Source organism: Xiphophorus maculatus, chromosome 4 (genome assembly GCF_002775205.1).
Source record: "Xiphophorus maculatus strain JP 163 A chromosome 4, X_maculatus-5.0-male, whole genome shotgun sequence".
NCBI classification, from domain to species: domain Eukaryota; kingdom Metazoa; phylum Chordata; class Actinopteri; order Cyprinodontiformes; family Poeciliidae; genus Xiphophorus; species Xiphophorus maculatus.
The window spans coordinates 17,695,900-17,715,063 of NC_036446.1; the positions used below are offsets into that span (position 1 = coordinate 17,695,900).

Genomic DNA, 19,164 nt, shown 5'->3' on the forward strand with positions numbered 1-19,164 from the left:
CAACTCTATAAATAATGGTCATACATCTGTCTTTTTTTTTTTTACCCCTCCAGGGGGTCTTTTGTGGGCTCTAGTGTCCCTTATATGATAGTAGGCTGATGGGAAATGGGGAAGGAGAGGGGGGAAGACATGCGGCAAATGTCGTCGGGTCCGGGACTCAAACCCACGACGGCCTCGTCGAGGACTCAAGGCCTCCAAATACGGGTCGCGCTAACCGCTACGCCACCACGGCACGCCCCTCATCTGTCATTTTTAAACTGTGAACATATAGAATAAAGATTAACTTATCTTTACTCTAACCCAATTTAGTAAATTATGTTGTGTTAAAAAAAATTTTAACAGTGTATTTTCAGTTCATAAAACCATTTAGTTCTGATAGGCAGCTACTTCCTGAATATTTTTTTATGTTTAAATGAAAAGAAATATAAATTGATTATTGCTTTGAATACAGAAATGTTTTAATATCTTGTGCAAGCGATAAAACCAACTGTACACTGCAGGTTTCAACTTCACTAAACTGAATAAAGTGGTCCATCTTTATATCCACACTGATGTTCAGTAAATATGTCTGTGACTTCAGGAGTGAAGTGTCCTTCACACTTACTTTCACTTCTCTGTGAATATGTGTGAAAAGCCAAAAGAAATCTATACATATTTGGTCACAGTTGTACAATTTCATAGTTTATATTTGTACAAATAAAACTTTTTAATTTAGGTTAATGTATAGTTTCCTGTTTTAGATTGATCAGAGTGTTCAGGACACTTGGTTACTCCATGGCTTCCTTTGGTACAAACATGAGATAACACAAAGAACCATTTCCTCTATTGGTTTTCAAGCTTTCACTTGTAAGCTGTAACTCATAAATTAATTTGCCTTTTCACTGAAAGAGGACAGCGATTCTTTAATCATGAACGTGTTTAGTATTTACTGTGAAACATTTCAGAAAGGAGATGAAACTCTGGCCATCCTTCTGTATTTGCAGGTTATGAATCTGCCACTGCTCCAGCTCCCACAGCTCCAGCATGGCAGGGCCGCTCCATCGGCACATCCAAACTCCGACTAGTGGAGTTCTCCGCCTTCTTAGAGCAACAGAGAGACCAAGACTCGGTGAGGAGAATTGTGTACCTAAAGACTTAACTTCTAGGTTTCATTCCCACCTTGTATGAGACAGCAACTAGCTTCTCTCTGTGAATGAAGAGAAAATATTTTCCCAGAAAAGCATTCAGCTGTGTGGAGGCCAAAACAGGCTGAGCGGGGTAAAGTCTGCTTTGCAGCAGCACATAATGATTTTAGATTCATCCGCTTTGTTAAAGCATCTTTTTTAAACCCAGTTTAAATTTATGTAGAACTTGGATTCGCCAATCGTTACCTGGCTTGTGTTTCATGTTTGCTTACAGTCATTTATTTTGCATAAAGCTGAGGGATCTAAAACGTTTCATTTCTCATGAAAGCTGCATGTCGTAGACATTGATCTAACCCTTTCACTATCACCCTCAAAACATTTGTCAACGGGTCCTTAAGGACACAGTGTCCTCATGACGGCTAAGGAGTTTTAAACTTGGGGACAAAGCATAAAATAATATTAAATAATGTTTATAATGAAAAACCCCTCCACTGTTTCTAAAATAAAATTGTTTGGCAAAGAGGGACCACAATTTCTCCACAGCCATTTAAAAATCTGGTTGCAAGTTATTGAATGCTCAACATCAGCTAATGTTGCCAAGAATGCCTCAAATATTTACTAGGTTTGTAGAGCAATTACCTTTCACTTATAGGCAAGGTTGGTTTTGAAACTTTTTTCCCATTTCTAAACTTTATTTTGTATTTATTTAGGTTGCCTTTGGCTGATCTGATATATTTAACATGAATTCTTTAAAAGGGAAAATACATTTTAAAACACTGTAGAAAAGATAGTTCTTTATTTTCTGAGTCTTTATTATGTCAAATAATATATTTTTAATGCCTTCAATTGCAAATTTTTTTATGAATAAAATATGACTTCTTTGCTCTTTTAGTACAACAAGCACCTGTTCGTACACATCGGACAGACAAATCATTCCTACAGTGACGCCTTGCTTGAGTCAGTGGACATTCGTCAGATTTACGATAAATTTCCTGAAAAGACAGGAGGATTGAAGGAGCTGTATGGAAAAGGTCCTCAGAATTCCTTTTTTCTCATCAAATTTTGGGTAAGTGTGAAAATACAATGCACATTTTTAAGGTTATTAAATGCAATTTAGAATCATACATGTAATTATTGTTAATGTAAAAAAAAATAATAGATCCTGTTCTGTATCACTTTGTTCAAGTTTGTATTTGGTGATTTGGAGTAATCAGGCTGCACAGAGAAGATTGCTCCCTTAATGTTTGCAGAATGCACTGTGCTATATTTGGACTTGCATAGCAGGAGAGCCTTTTGATCAAAGCTCTCGCTAATTCAGTGTAATATCTCCTAACAATGGAGTGACCTGGTTGCACTCCTAATGGCTGTTTAAACATTGTATGTATTTCCTCCCTGATGCAAAATGCTAACAAGCGGCGGCCAACAAAGTAGCCCCCGTATGCACTTGGACTAAGTCCCCTCGAATTCCTTTTGAAGTGACCGGCGAATCTGAATTTCAAATGAACGACAGAATCTGCGAAATAATGAACGTGTAGCTGCTTTGCTTAATGAAGGAGGAGAGAATGTTGTTGGGAGAATGTCTCCTCTTTTTGTGCCCATAATGAACAGGATGTTTGGGGCACAGAAAGGCTGCCCTCCAGGATCCGTCCCATTCGTCCTCAGAAATCAATCCTCTAATGTAACTTCATTTAGTTCTTGTTAGATGATGCCTTCCTCGGGTTGGATGCATTTACATGCTTACATGCTGAAAACTTTAATTCAATGCATATTAATAATCCCAAGAGATCTGCGATCAATATCTGCTATGTGTGTAGGTTTATAAATAGCATTTTTGTCAGTTTTTCCATAAATTAACATAGTGATGTTTTATGTCATAACCAATGACTATGTAAATAATATTTAATATACATAATATTTCATACGATGTGAGAGATCCTGATAGAAAAACAAACCCCTGCAGACATGTAAGAAATACAGAACCCTCCACATTTATTGACGCTCCTGTTAAAAATGTGTAAAAGTTAATATTTTAGTCTCATATTGAAACAAATCTCATTGTTGTAACTGTACAAATGGGCAAGTTTAGGTTTTCTACTGGTCATTTGTTGACCTATAAAGACCAAATGACCAGTCTTTCATCTATTTGAACCTTAAAAAAGTTGATCTTTTTTTTTTTTCTCCCTCAGGCCGATCTAAACTGTAACATTCAAGATGATACTGGATCATTTTATGGGGTGACCAGCCAGTATGAAAGCTCAGAGAACATTTCCATAACATGTTCGACAAAGGTTTGCTCCTTTGGAAAGCAGGTTGTTGAGAAAGTAGAGGTATGAACTTTTTTTCTCTGGGTCAAGTTGAATTATTATTGCAGTGAATTTTTTGTTGTTGTTTTTCATCATATTTATTTACTATATGTCCCAGCTTTAAATTCTCTTTTCCTTTCCACAGACTGAATATGCGCAATTTGAGAACGGACGCTTTGTCTACCGGATAAGCAGGTCTCCGATGTGTGAATACATGATCAACTTCATCCACAAGCTAAAACATCTCCCAGAGAAATACATGATGAACAGTGTCCTGGAAAACTTCACCATCTTATTGGTTAGCACCTCCCTGACTCTCCCCCGGACTCATTCTTCCTCTTTTCTCAGTCAGGATGTTTTGTCGGCGGTTCCAGCTGTCACTTTTTGCCGCTCTGACATTCCTCTCATTCCACAGAGGATGAAACTCCGTCCCAGGAGTCTCATTATCTGAAAGGGAAAGGGAGGATAAGAGAGGGCAGGAACTCCTGCTATTAGGGGTCTTAAGTGTCATTAACCACAAAGAAATAATTAAGGCAGAAAAAATAATTAAAAGACAGGCGTAGATCGATATTTTGTGTGTGCGTATGCAAAACAATAACCAGGGTCTCTTTTTATGAAGCATTTTATGAGTTTTGCTAAAAGCAGGGCCCCATGGGGTATTAGAAACAGTGGTAAAATAATAATTAACCTGCCTCCCACCTAGACAATAAATGCAAGAGAGGATATATTTTATTTTTTTCTAAACACCAGCTTGCCACCCTGGCCAAAGATAACTGACTCCAAAAGTGTTTAACAGCTTCTAGCTTCAACAACTTGAATGGAATTTGTTACTCAAGAACTTCTTCTCACTCCTCAGGCTCAGTAACTTTTTAGTTTAAGTTCATTTTAAAGATATTACTTTTGCCAAGAAAACATGGCGGCATCATTGCACCCCAAGGTATTTTCATGAGATCACTTTTGTCCTTAAGAATCAGTGATAAATACAGAATTTAGCAAATTGATCTAATGACTTACAAAAAAACTTAGTGTAAACCAAATCCATTATTTTACATTTTTGTCTTATTAAACGTGAGGACAAGTGTCCTAGTTTCTGGTTCTTATTGTGAGTCTTGGCCATAGTGATGGCCTAAAACAATTAATAACTTTATATTGAAACTATTTGTTTCAGCAAGTTATGAGATACTGATAAGTAGATAAAGGAGAGGAAGTCTGTAAGCGGATATTTTACTGCTCATTCCAATAATCTCATCAATGAGTTGGCTATACATGCCAACTCATTTTTATGGTGTGCTGATAACGTAGTGAAACAGCACAGTGCCATCTAAGGGCAAAATGCAGTATTTTTTCCCATGTAAGAGAAAATTCTGCTGTAAGACTTCTCAGCAGGACACAAGTATTCTTCTTGGATCTTTAATTTATGAATTAGCATTTTTTTAACCTCTGCCTGGTGCCCTCTTCAATTGTATTATTTAACTATTACATTATTTTTAACTCTATTACCCTCTTAAATGTTTACACAAGCACTTGGTTTCTGAGAGCTCAGTGAATTTTCTTATTTTGTGTTTATATGCAGTTGTTCCCACTGCCACAGTGAGATAAACATATAAAATTTACAAAGGCATTAAAGTGAAACTCCATATCAGCAGAGACATGGCTCAGTCTGAGTTATCAGAACCTAACAAGCTGAATTGTTGAATCCCTGTTGGAAATTTCATGCTCAAACTCTTACAACAGGGCAAGAAACTGCATGCATTTCGATTTTGCATTATTTTAAGCAAGTTGTAATTAGATTTCAAATTGCAAAAGATGTAACCCCAGAGTAAGAAATACAATAAATAGTATATTCAATTTAAGGAAAACTATATTCTAACTTTAACAGACTGTTTATTGGCTAATCAAATATTATAGACCATTTACTTAAAAAGTCTGCACATAAATACAAACATAAATCTTGCTTTCCTGTCAATTTTCATAAGAAATTCCCACCGTCATTATTAGCTCCTGATGGACTTGACACAAAGGCTTTTTGTCTTTGAACGTAATTCAACGTCAAAATCTGTTGATTGTCGAGTGTCAAACTCAGGTTCCAAAGACTTAATTCAGTAACAGCGTCATTTTAAATATTTTCAACACAATGCACTTAGGAGGATATTTTAGTGAAGTTTTGGTTAATTAAAAAAACGTACAAACACATTTACCTTCATACACAGCTTTCAGAAGAGGTTACATTAAAAAAGGAAGATGCACCAGCCAATAAAATGTTCTTCGTGGAGAAAACCTATATCTCTTAGATTGACCTAATAATGTTTTGCAATTGTCCAAAAAATTTGACTTTTAAAAACTGGTTGCACAAAAGGTGACCAAATGGCTTTCTGGGGAGTCAGCTTTTGATCAAATAGAGTAACCTACACCAAATGCAGATATTAGAAGCTGAGTTAATACAAGACTTTAATTTCAGTATTAAAAAATAACTTGATCTGGACATGGTACCTGTATCAGAAATCAGAAAATTCCCAATTCAAACTATTTTAAAACGTCAAAGCAAAACTTCCAAGGGAATATCTGAAATGTTTTAGAAGAAATTGGGTAATACAATAATTTTCTTAGCCTGTTGAAGAATAATTTAAATGTAGTTTCTGTTCTCCTCTTTAAATAATATTCAGAAAGTGTGATACGACATGCATGTTTTGGATTTGGGAAGGGAGCGGAAGTTCCCACAGAATAACCACGCTCACAATATCTCAGCTCTTGGTTCTCTTGATGATTTTTCTGTTTCTTAGCGCTGCTCCACTAGAAAAGGATTTACGTTTTCTGTTGCAGGTGGTGTCAAATAGGGCGACCCAGGAGACGTTGCTATGTATGGCTTGCGTGTTTGAAGTGTCAAACAGCGAGCACGGAGCCCAGCATCATATCTACAGACTGGTAAAGGAATGAAAGCTCTCTCCATTTTATACATTTCTATCTTCATAGACGTATCAACCTCAAAACAAGTGGCAGTGCCTCTGCGTGGACGTCAGCTTTTCAAGGCTCTTTGTTTGAGGGAAGAGGTAAAGTCAGTTTGTCATAAGTTTGTCGTATTTGTTGTTGACCGCAGCTGTGAAATGTGGTACAGTTGTTTTATGTTTTAATGGGAGTTTTATGGAAATTTTCATTTTTAAATGTTTAGTTGGTTGTTCCAAAAATAATCAAGATTTATTTGTTAAATGGAAATATATGTGTTGTCTTTTTCTGCTTTGTTATGTAGACTAAGGGGAAAAAAGAACTTGCAGCCTGTGATGGTCTGTACAGTTCGTGTTGAGGATGTTTTGTAAATCTGTGCTTCATAATTTGTCAAGAGTACATAATGTAGAAAATCATGTTTTCACAGCGAAATAGACTTCCCAAAGAAACACAACTAACACTCCAAATATATCAACACAGTGGCTAAAAATGTATGGTTGTAAAAATGTGTATATATTCTTAAAGCACTCTGGATCTCAAACACCAACAAGGAAATACACTGTGAAAAAATATATCTAGTGTGCTTACAGTGTCTTACAAAAGTGTTTATCTCTCTTGAACTTTTTAACATTTTGTTACAAATAAAACTACAAACTTCAACAACATAAGTTAGCGCATAGCTGTGCAGTTTAAGGAAAAGGGCACTATGTTTTAAAACTGGTTAACAATCTGAAAAGTGTGTCTTGCATTTAATTCCTCTCATGAGTCAAAACTTTATGAAATGCCTTTCAGTGTAGATACAGCTGCAACTCTTTTGGGGATTGGATGGACTATTTTCCAAGTCTTGCCACAGAGTTTCTGTAGTTTCTACATCTTAAATTTGACTGGGCCATTTATTCGGACATTTGTTTGATTTATACAATTTTAATTCTGGCTGTAGGTTTAGTGTTGTTATCCTGCTGGACTGTGAACCTCCATCCCAGCCTCAAGTCTTTTGAAGCCTTCAGCAGGTTTTGTCCCCCGTTTAGCCCCATCCATCCTCCCATCAGTTTTAACCAGCTTCCCTTTTCCTACTGAAGAAAATCATCTGTACATCATGATACTGCTATCAACATGATGACAGCAGCTTGTCATTTTGCTATTTAGCCAAAAAGGTTTAATTCTGGTCACATCGTATCAGAGTCCCTTCTTGCACGTTTGCTATGTCCCCTAAAACCTTGTTGGAACCTTTAGACAAGACTTCTTATAAGAGTCTTTCAGCATTGAATTTCTTCTTGACATTTTTCTATAAAAGGAAAATTTGCTGATTTTCTGTCAATAGTTTATTTTACCTTTGCTGTGATTTCGACTTCTTTGAGCAATGCTTTCCTTTAAATGCCTGACTGTTCAGGTGGACAGCCATGTCTTTGCAGGTTTACTGTTAGACCATGCTCTCTTTTACTCAAATTAAATTACACACTAATGAGGTGAAATCTGAAGGAAATGGATTTCACGGTTTTCATTCAAATGAATGAGAATAGAAGGAACGGAATACATTTTGTTGAAATGTAAGAAAATGAGAGAAAGTTTATGGGTTATAAATACTTTCCCAGGCACTGGATGATCCACTTGGCCACTAAGAATCACATTTTTGAAAACAAACATTTCCTGTGTGACAATTGATAGGATAACTCTTGATGTTCTAGACAAGTTAAAATACACATAACATGACCCGCCTTAGTGACGCTTCAACTTTTACAAAACCACAGGTTAAAGTATCCTGACACTACAGATCACTGAGTTGGCACACCCTGGATTAGGGGTGCAAGACATTCCCGTTGAGTTCACACGTTTCTGTTGCCTGCTCCCATCTTAAGCCTTAAACCTAATAAAGCTGTTCGTGAACTCCAAAAGATGCCATAAAAACTGTGAACTGTCACTAGACTTGTTTTGTTTGCAGTGTTTATTCTGTACAATCAGCCAAAGTGTAAGTGTACAGTGCCTTAGAATGTACTCATTACTTCTGCTTAGGTCTAAAGTTGGTTTTGTGAGTGAAACGGGCAAAAACAACAATATGCTACTCCTACAATGTCTTAAATTACACTTCATCAAATCAGTGCACTCCTATAAATCCAGTTTTGTTTTTTAAGACGCAGTACACTTAAGTTCAGATAGATTTGTAAACCAGGAGAAGAGTTTCTAATCATTTTCTATGAGTGTAATACAAACACATAACAGCTGCCTTTCCTGTTGCAGAAGACCAAAAAGAATCGGGAGAATCTCTTGTAGTATTCTGTTTGGTAGCGAGGAAGTGCCTTTGGTTTCAAATTTCCAGCTTCAAAAAGATTAAACAAGAAAAAAAAAAAAATCAATGTTGCTAAACCAAATACAGGACACAAGTGACACCAATCACCACATTGCCTTTTTTAAAGGACTGAGGACTGATTGACAGCAGGAGAAATATAGATAATGGATAAATAATTCTTAATTAGGATATTAATCGGTTAAAAAAAATGTTTGAAGAAAATTGATTTCCTCGCTTTAGACTTTCATTTTTAGACCCCGCTGACTGCAAGCAGAACAGAAAAACACCGAAGTGGTATGTTTAGTGCACACTTGCAGGTTCAAGTGTTTGCAAGCAGATTGTTAGAAAAACTGCAGTAGTCTTGTTGCAGTGACCGCTCTTTGAGACACGGGGAATATTTAAATAAAAATAAAATGTTGCGTTTTCCTTTAGTGATACAGACACAATTGTGTGGCTCTTATATAAAAGTTTATTTAACAGCATGAAATCTAAAATTACATACGGGACTGTTTTCTAGTTAAACTGGGATTTGTGTCCAAACTTTTTTACAGCTGCTGCTGCTGCAGTGTGAGTGTATCATCAAAGCTAATACTTAGACTATAAGGTTCTTAATTACTTAAACCTTTTACAGTTTCTTACAGAGATTTTATTCAGTTGGAAGAACTTTAATAAAAGAATTATTAAATAATTACAGACAATATCTCTGGAGGATGCACTTATTTAGTTCAGTATTTTTGCCACAGTCCTGTGGACAGCATGGAGCTCTAACAGCCTCTGTTTGTATGTTTACTCTGTGTATCTTTTCACATTTATTGAGCACACTCTGTAGTGAAGTGTTTTTTTCTTATTGTACCTGTATGCTTTGTCCTGTGATGACATCGTCTGTATGCTGAGGCTCATTCTGATGGTAATGTTGTCACTGCTGACATATAAGCACTAAAACCGCAGGACTGATGGCTCTGATGGGACTAACGTCTGCTGGACTATTTTTAAGGGAAAATAGACAGACAGGCATAAAGAGCTATGTTCAATCATGCTACAAACATATCAGCAGTTTAGCTCTTATTTGTAATTTTGATTTTCAGACAGGGTACTGGTACCTTTCTATTGTGTGATCATCCCTGACGATGATGGCTTTAAAGTGATTTTTGAAACGGCTCACGTTCACTTACTTTGGTTTATGTCTGCAGATCTTTGTTGTTCTTTTGTGTAAAGGTGTTTTGTATAAAAGTATATCTTAGCCTTTTCTTGGTACAGATGTGTGATATGTTTTCCTACTCATGAGTGTCGGAGCAACGGAGAGAAAAGAAGCTGTGCTGTTTCTGTGTTCTTCTCATGGTCTTGTCTTTGCTCCGTGACATTATGATGCCTTCTTGACAACACTAGATATTTTGTAGCTTTCTAGATACTTTCTATGTATGCAACATCAAACTTTAATAAATTTAAAAGAAACAATGGCTCCTGGTTTTTCACTTGAATGCAGGCACATCATAATACTGATACATTTGAATACTAGCAAAATGTAATTTTTTTTCCCCAACTGTTTTTTGTAAAAATGAATCTCTTACATAGATTCATTACACACAGAATGGTATATTTGAACTGTGTTTTTTATTGTCACGTCTTACAGTTATTCACCCCTCCCCCCAACACTCACACACACACACATCCTTTATTTAATAAAAATTAATAGTACATCAGACAATTCTTTTTGTTTGTTTCAGAAATCTCAGGTTTTTTAACATGTAGGTGTCTTTGTGATGTCTACACAACAATGAAGAAGATGGCTGACATATTTGTCCAGCAGTCAGCCATATGATGTGAGCCACAAAGGTTTCCTCTAAAACAGTTGTTTAGAGTTCTGTATCTAAGCTATTAAAGAAAAGTTGAATGGAACAAAAGATGTGTTAGACAGAGATACCCAAACAACAGGGTATCTGTAGGTTGGGATTTTTGTCAGCCATAAGCCATCATCATCAAAATTAACAGAAATAAAAGCTTGAAATATACCACTCTGTGTAATTAGTGTGTATTAAAACATATTTTTTGCATTAAATTACTGAAATAAATATAACTTTTTTGTTTATCTATCAAGATGTGTCTATGAAATGTCATGTTTGAATCATGAATCACTACTACAGATCACCTCCTCAGCAGCCCTACATAATCTTATAAAGTCTGGGATGTTATTTAAGTATTTTCCAGCTGTGGATATTTGTTGAAAAAGAAAAGTGTGTATGAAAAACATTTGCTTTGCCAGATTTTATTCTCTCTTATAAATGTGTTGAAACAAAATTTCTAAAGCGCGTTGTGTTAACCATTGTTTTAATGCTACTTTTTAAATAAAAGATTGACACACAGATTGTATTCATCCTTCTGTCAGTCCATACCATCCATTCATCCAACCTGTCATTATGTGGCTTTTTGTAGCTTCTGTGTTTAAAGTCTGAGCACTGTAAATGTATAAAATTCATAGTATAAATTAATATTTATACATGAATATTGACTCAAAAACACGAATTATTGCTTTGAATTTTTAACTCAAAGGATGGAATTGTCATTGGAAATGTTGCATTTTAACCGAACTATTCTCATATCAACAGCAGAGGGCGGTACTGCTTTATCTCAAATCTCCCGGGTAGATGTGAAACTTTAGCACCAAGGTAAGAGAAATCGCCACCAGAGGGAGATAGAATGGGTTTGAAAGTGAACATTGTGCACTAAAATAATGAATGTAGTCAAAGCAGTCATGGTAAGTCCAAGACCGGATAGAAATAAACAATAATAGTTGGAATATTCTCAGACAAGTTCTTTCAGAATAAAGAAAATGGCTTTTTTTTTTTACCCACTGCTGGAAAGAATCATAAGTGTGAATCCTTCTGTGAATTATAAGACAGGATGGTTCATGAACAGAACTTACCTCAAGATGATGACCACACATATAGAGGAAATTTTGTTTTAAATTGGATCTCTTAAATAAAGAACCCTGTAGATATTCATCACACTTTAGCGATCAACTTAGGTTCAAAATATTTTGTTTTGTGAACAAGAACCAGACTGAGCGCTTGTTTTGTATTTAGCTTGTTCTACATTAACTAACATTGTAACATTGTAAACATTAACATTGACAATTTTTTAAAGTCTTCATTCATCTACAGTTCAGTTAACTTCTGTGGCTTGTGTCTTTGTTGAGGTCACACTATGACTTAAATTTCTTAATGTGCCTGTCTGGATCCTCCTCATAACTTGGCTCAATAAATATTGAAAAGTTACACACAGGACATGACTGCAAGAGGAAATTAAAAAGACACAGAAATATCTCTAAATCCACAGTAAACATTTACAGATGTCACTTTCCAAAACACTACAAGCTAAATCTTCTTTATAATTTATGTACAATATGCAAACAAATTTTAAAAAATCAAATAGAGGAAAGATCAGAGATCAACTAAGACAGAAAATAAAGAAAGGGGAATAATAAGGATCCACTGGGAGTATTCATAATAACTACAGAAATACATTCTTATGTGCATACAATGTAGTAAAAACTCTCAATGTAAAAGAGAAGCGCGGAAGGACACTTCTCTGAATCTCTTATGAATTCTCATGTCCCACCTGGATGTTTTTGGCCATTTGGGGGAAAATGTTCTGTGGACTGACGAGGCTTTTTGGTTGTTGTTTCGTAAAACACAGATTCCAGACAAAATAGGGTGTTAGTTTTGGGTTTCTTTGCAGTCAGTGGCTCATATTACCAAGAAATTACATAAAATTGTGTGCTGAGGATGTATTGTGCAAAAATAAAGGTTTGATGTTAGTTTCCAACGAGAAAAGATCCATGTAATGAAACTACTCTGAGCTTGAAGTAGCACAATAAAACTCTTAAATGTGTTTGAAATGGAAATAAGGATTCATGATCTGTTTGGCTCCTCCTTTTAAATAAGCGGCAAATAACACAGTTAAGCTCAATATGGAGCCGTTTGGCTGACAAGCGGTCATGTGATCTCAGCCGAAGCAGTCAGCACTCTTAACCATGCACAAAAGTTTTTCCCTTAGTGGACCAAGGGACACAGGAGAACACATGAGGCTCCCATCCTCCAGCTCCAAACTTCAAACTTCTCCGATTCGTCTTTAGGCGCTCCACAAACGGGTCCTGGTGCGCATTTTTCTTTGACCGATGTCAGTAATGCTTTTCCCTCCTTACTTTTTCTTTTAGAAAAGAGATTAGCATATTCAACTATGGGGTCTCCCTCAGACCCAGAGGAGCGAAAGATATCTGTGTGGGTCTGCCGAGAAGAGAAGCTGGTCCTCGGCTTGTCAAAGCGCAACACCTGCGCTGATGTCGTGAAAGTGCTCCTGGAGGAGCAGTGCGCGCAAACCGGCCTTTCCACGGCGGAGTCTTATTGCATCGTGGAGAAATGGAGGGGCTTCGAGAGAATTTTACCGAACAAAACCAAACTTTTAAAGCTGTGGCTCGCGTGGGGAGATGAACAGAAAAACGTAAAGTTTCTGCTGGTGAGAACAGACGCCTCTTTGGAGAACCGCAGGGCCCGGAGCGCAGAGGCGCGTGTGGTGCCGAGCAAGCAGAGCCCCTGCGTCACCAAAGGGTCTCCGAGGTCTAACATGGCCTGCATCTCACCGGAGAAACAGCGTCGGATTGTTAGGAAAGCTTTCAGAAAGTTGGAGAAGATCAACAGGAAGAGGACGCGGGCGGCGCACAGAGACGCATCCAGTGCAGAGAAGATGGAGACTTTGGTTCATCTTGTTGTGTCTCAGGACCACACAATCCGCCAGCAGGTTCAGAGGATTACAGAACTGGACTCAGAGATCGAAAGGTGTGAGGCAAAGGTGCATCTGGACAGAATTAAAAGACACGGGGTCAATTACGTGCAGAACACATATCTGGTAGGCGCAGTTTATGTCCCAGCGCAGGAAGGAAAGGGACTTTACTCAAAAGAGACTTTTGCCAAACTTGAAGAGTATGCTCGGCAGTGCGAGGAGGTGCTGAAGCTACAAGAGGAGCTTTCTGAACAGGAGGCTTTGATAGATACGATCACAACTCACATTCAGGAGGAGCTGAACCTCCGCTGGATGCAGCGCAGGAAGGAGGAGTTGCGCATCAAACGTTCCTCATCTCTCTCCTCCTCCCAGGCAGACTCAGCATCGCAAAGCGCGCAATTTATGGAGGAGGAGAGGATGAAAACGCAGCTAGATGCGAGTTTATACATTGGTCTGCGACTCAACGCGGATTTAGAGGCTATTAAGGGCGATTTAGAGCTGTCCCAGCAGATTGGCGCTGCCAGGGAGAAGGAAATGAGGGATTTGCTGGACAAAGTGAACAGTATGGACATGGAGGAGGAGGACGCCGATGAAAAGACGCGCCACGGGACAGATGACAAGGAGACCATGACTGACACTTTGGAAGGGGAAAGCGAGTGGGTGGAGCAAGCGAGAGGTCTGTCTAAAACAGAAAATGTGAACGATGACGACTCAGATACAGGCTTGAGTTCTCTGCACAGTCAGGACTCAGACGGCCTCCCAGTGTGGGAATCACTGGTTTGAGATTTTACAAGAAAAGTGACTCATATAGAGACATTGTGTTCACAGTCTCAGGTAAAAACATCACTGAAGTCTATTTTTATATAATTGAGACATAGACTATATGTGAAGTCACAACAATTATCATAGATCCATGATTTAAAACTGGTTTGTTTATATTTAGTTGTTTAAATTGTTTTGATAATAAAAACTGTTTAAAAGCTTGAAAATATTGGAGTTTATTTCCTTTTCAACATGAGTTAGTTTGGGTGAAGGAATTGCTTTAATTATGCCACAATGAATGTGCAGCTAAAGCATATTTTCAAAAGGTCTGCCGGGATACACAATTCAGGAACAGCATGCTAACACAGACAAAAAAGGCAGCAGTGTTTTGGATTTGTTTGCAGATGTCAAACAATGTCTTAGTTTTTTTTTTTTTTGTAGTTTTTTTCATGACCTCTCACACAGAAATTTCTTTTGCATGTGAATCCTGAAGTCATAATATCATCTAAAGCCAAAACAGAACTGCAGAGCTTTAGCAGAAGGTCAGTTCCACATCCGGACAGATAACAATGAAGCAGACATTTAACTTTCAGATGTGCTGCAACTTCTGAACTAAAAGCACCATCAAAGCTGAACACATCCAACTAAAATATTGGTACAGGAACAGAAAAACGTCACATTTTACCCAATAACATTCAAAAAAGCTAAGGCATTTGCTTTGTTTTAGAAACCAAAATAAAGATATGACCTGTTCAAAAAGAGGTCATCTGGATTTTCAGTTAAAGATCATTGTGTTCAAGAGGAAACAGTAATTATACAATAAGTTTTGTTTACTTCCTGTCTAACATAGATGGGTCTTATCAATCATCTGAGGACTGGTGTTTTTATGGGGACTTAAGAAGATAAACTTTAATTTCTTCATTAGCATGAAAACTAGTGTGAATTTAAATTAAAGACAGTGATGAGATTGTTAGGGTTACAGTGGGGCTCCATACAATAATTGGAGGAAAGCTTATGACTGTAAATATACCGTGTCTAAATAAGGAGATTTTTCTTTTTCAAACAGTTTTGTGACAATTGGGTTTTTTTAGACACAGCTGTCATAACAAATAAAGCAACAAGAATCAAAGTTTCTGAGTTTTTTATTAGCATTTTTAAATTATAACGTCAAATAATCAAATAAAAAAAGACTGAAGACAAACCACCGCTGAGACACTGAAGTAAAAGCAGGCTGCTGGAATGTAATAAAAACATACATTCTGCATGTTTTGTAATTCACCTTGACTCATGGATACTTTCTGCTCACTGGATATCAAAGTGGAGTGTTTTCATGTGCCTTGTGAAGCTCAGCTAAATTATAATGATTGTAATTTTAATTAAAGTGGCAGAATTGCATAGAATTGCTTGTTAAAATCTTCTGCGGCTGATGTGTTTGAAGAGAAGACGGTAAGAGCAACAAACCAGCTAAAGTCTACCCATCTTACTTTGCTATGAAATGCTGTTAGTGTATAGAAAATGGGTTAAATATGATCATTTCATCCTCATATGTTTAAAACTAAGAAAATCACTAATTCAGCCTTCAAATGTTTACTTTTTTTTATTTAACGTATGCTAAATAAAAAGAAATCAGTACGACACAGCTCATATTTGTTGATGAATCTCATGACAAACTGTTTGAGGATATTTCACCAAGATCACCTGCCAAGTGTAACTTATAAACAGGACAGCATTAAACATATAAATATCCTCATATGTTCAGAGAATAAAGAGCAAGAGACATGTATTAAGTTTCTGCTCTTGATGAACCCACCCATGTGCCTCTTTGTGACTGAATACACAATGAGACAAAAAAACACCAAAGTATACAATACTTCCTCCGTCCCTGGAGTTGTATACTTATGGTAGTTAATAGGTGTATTGAAACACACTAAGCCACGAGGGAATAGAAGATGATCATAGTCTTTTCTCAGCAGATACAGTGACTGATTCACGGAGGAAAAACAAATGAATTTAGAACTAGTGGAACAAAATATGGCATGTAATGATCTGTTCTAGTGATGTTTATTTGATATTTTGATTATGGCAACAAGTAGTCAACAGTTATATAACAATATGATTTCTTAAGGAGTAAAGAAAACCAAGCAACATATCTTGGGAATTTCAGTGGTTAAGTGTGTAAAATGAAACTAAGCTGAGTGAGTACATGTCACGAAAGACAATGATGGGAGTCGGTCAGTTATTTTATTTGGAAGATTTTCTTTTAATGAGAATTGATGAAGCATGTCATTCATATCAATGTTTGCCTCAGAACGTTTTGGTGGTGTTTTGTAACATCTGGAACGGGAAGTCTCTTTGGTGATGTCTTAAAAGCTTGGCACATCCAGCCACTGAGATTTCTGTTCAGTTCTTAAGACAGAACATCTCCTTCAGGATGGACGGCTTTGGGTTGTTTACTGAAATCTCTAAGTCTTAACAAAGATTAACAATCAGAATGAGGACTTACAAAGAGCAGTTTTTGCACAGCTTTTTATGGCGTTATCCACCATTCCTTTGATTTAATCAAGAAAAACACTCTTTTCTTTAGATATTTAGAAATTTAAACAAAGTCAGAAACCCATATGCTCTTATTGACATGATTCCAGAACCTCCTAGATGCATGTTTAAAATATTGAGGCAGGAGTTTGTTCTTCACCGTCTGATTGAAACATCTTTCCGAAATAATTATATAAACAGACTATCTTTTCTCTGCAATGAAGTTTAGTACTTCCAAACATTTTTAGAGATCATCCATCACAATCTATACGTTTTCAGTAGTCTACCCTTTCTCATGATTGTACCAAATCAGCTTCAAGTTTTATTATTGAACATATCAGGTTAACAACCATAACTGAGAGCAACCTTAGTTTTCATTCTTGAATAATGTTTTGCTAAAACTATCTATTGTTAGGTTGGGTTATGCAGCAGCTGGACATATTGTTGTAGATGGCTTCAAGTTCCTAATAGCAAAAGACAATGTCTTACTAAAGTCACAGCAAATATGCTGTAATATTGTCTTTAAAATAGGTATGGTCATTCATCAGGTTGCATCGTCCTGGATGCGCTTGCAGTGACTAGAGAAAATAAATAATTACTTATTACTTTTGGTTATAGATTTAATCATATTCAAGACGTGTCAGATATATTCTGTTTCCAGAAATGAAAGAAAAACAAAACCCTGATTTTTCAACATTTTAGTGCAATTTTAAACCCTCACAATAGAGATATAAAGGTGGACAAACTTGCACTTACAGTACATACACACAGGTTGTCTTAAGAGTCTTTGTTCTTCGAATTTAGGGCAACATCAGTGCCAAAAAGGGGCCATATTACATGTAATGGGAGGGAGAGCTTTCTTGTCGCTTGACAAACAGACGTCTCCTCTGTGCTCAACTCTCTTTTCACTTCCCACCGTGTTTCACTGAGGGACTTAAATTGATCTGACCTGATAGAAGAAACCTGTTATCTCGCAAGCAGGGATGTGACAGTGCATGCCGTGTTCTGAGAGAAAACAATTGCATATCACTTGCCTTTTTTTTCCAGGGGCAAATCCATGGGGAAACTTTTAATAATGGGGAGTTTCCCTAAAGGTCTGAAGTTGAAAAAGAAAAAAAACATCAGGAATCTGAGATATTATTTTTTAAAAACCTTTTGACAGACATATTTAGTTGTTTCTAATTTGTAGTGATAGGATTTTTTTTTTGTAATCATCCAGTCATACTGATGATGCATTTACTACAGCACAAAACTATGTATTCTGGGAAATTAGATCTTATCTCACAACAGCCAAATATGTCTATATTTTGTGCACATTTTGATTCTAAAGTTTTGTTTTAATCAGGACATTCAGGCTGAGGGTTAAGCAATCATCTGCAAAGCCACTAAAGAATAATGTTTTTTCAGCTCTTTCTTATAAACCGTTGGTTTCTTTCAAATCTTTAGCTGATTTGGGCAATACCAGAAAATATTGCCATGACTTTGTACGCTTCTGATAGGTCATTTCACAATATCTGACTTAATGGAAGGTCCACCTGTGAATAATACCTCAAATATCCTGTTTAATTGAGAAAAGTAATGAGACAAATCAGCCGAGATCAGCCAAGAGAATTGAGAACTCCCACAAGTCTGGTTCCACCTGGGGTACAATTTCCAGACAAATGTCTTAGTTTTTGTAGACATGTCACATGGTCTGGTCAAAGTAAAGTTTAAACATTTGGCCATAAAAACCTGGCTACATTTATAGAAAAATGGAGGAAGTTTGTTAGCCTGAAAAAATGATTCATAGTGTGATGTACAGGGGCTGCAGCAACATGTTTTACAGGAGGGACTTGTGGATTTCACAAAATCGATGATATCATATGGGAGAAAACATTTTGTGGAAATTAAGTAACATCTCAAGATGGGACTTTTGTTCTTAAGTTAAATTAATGAAACCAAAATCAATTAAATACATGTAAAATGATTTTTAAAAAAAGCTGGTGAAATATAATCAATACTTCCAGAAAATATAATTTAAGAACGTATTTCTTCTGTTTGATATTGGACTTCTACATCTACTTCAAATGTCACATTTATTGAAACTCATCTATTGTAAAATTCACGTGAACACTACTTCAAACTTCATCAGAAATATTAAGTAGAAAAAGAAATCACCTTGTCAAATTGATTAAGCTGAAATATCTTATTTTTTCTGCTTTCAAAGCAAAATTCCTAGCATTCAGGAAAAGAAATGACCATCTCTTAATGGCACCAAGTTGTCAGTGTTCCCTAATCCCTGGAATGTGTCACTCTGTGTTCCTGTCGGCCTTTGTTCGGACTCACCAAGAGATCCGGCATGAAGCCACTAATGAAGGTTTCGACTTGAGAGTCAGGACCTCAATACCGGCGCTGAGGTGAAAGCCATTTGGAGAGCAGTCGCCCTGCTGCTAGCAGACCGAGG

General features: G+C 36.8%; 2 protein-coding genes across 9 annotated transcripts in view; both read left to right on the forward strand.

The window, feature by feature from the left end:
* Positions 1–6,544, forward strand: part of tead1 (TEA domain transcription factor 1) — a 45,977-nt gene extending 39,433 nt beyond the window's left edge. For all 8 annotated transcript variants that reach the window (XM_023332212.1, XM_023332213.1, XM_023332214.1 and 5 more), the window contains 5 exons: positions 984–1,108; positions 2,017–2,190; positions 3,311–3,451; positions 3,573–3,725; positions 6,248–6,544. In XM_023332212.1, coding sequence (XP_023187980.1) covers positions 984–1,108; positions 2,017–2,190; positions 3,311–3,451; positions 3,573–3,725; positions 6,248–6,361 — 707 coding nt within the window. In that variant the 3' untranslated portion in view covers positions 6,362–6,544. The remainder of the gene's footprint in view (positions 1–983; positions 1,109–2,016; positions 2,191–3,310; positions 3,452–3,572; positions 3,726–6,247) is intronic.
* Positions 6,545–12,718: 6,174 nt separating this feature from the next.
* LOC102226590 (ras association domain-containing protein 10) lies at positions 12,719–14,317 on the forward strand. The gene has a single exon (XM_005810427.2). It carries the CDS (start codon positions 12,888–12,890, stop codon positions 14,208–14,210), a length of 1,323 nt encoding a protein of 440 aa, XP_005810484.1. The 5' UTR covers positions 12,719–12,887; the 3' UTR covers positions 14,211–14,317.
* Positions 14,318–19,164: the final 4,847 nt, after the last annotated feature.

Excerpts from the sequence above, each read along its gene's own strand:
- LOC102226590 (XM_005810427.2), top strand. The coding sequence starts at position 12,888 with ATGGGGTCTCCCTCAGACCCAGAGGAGCGAAAGATATCTGTGTGGGTC.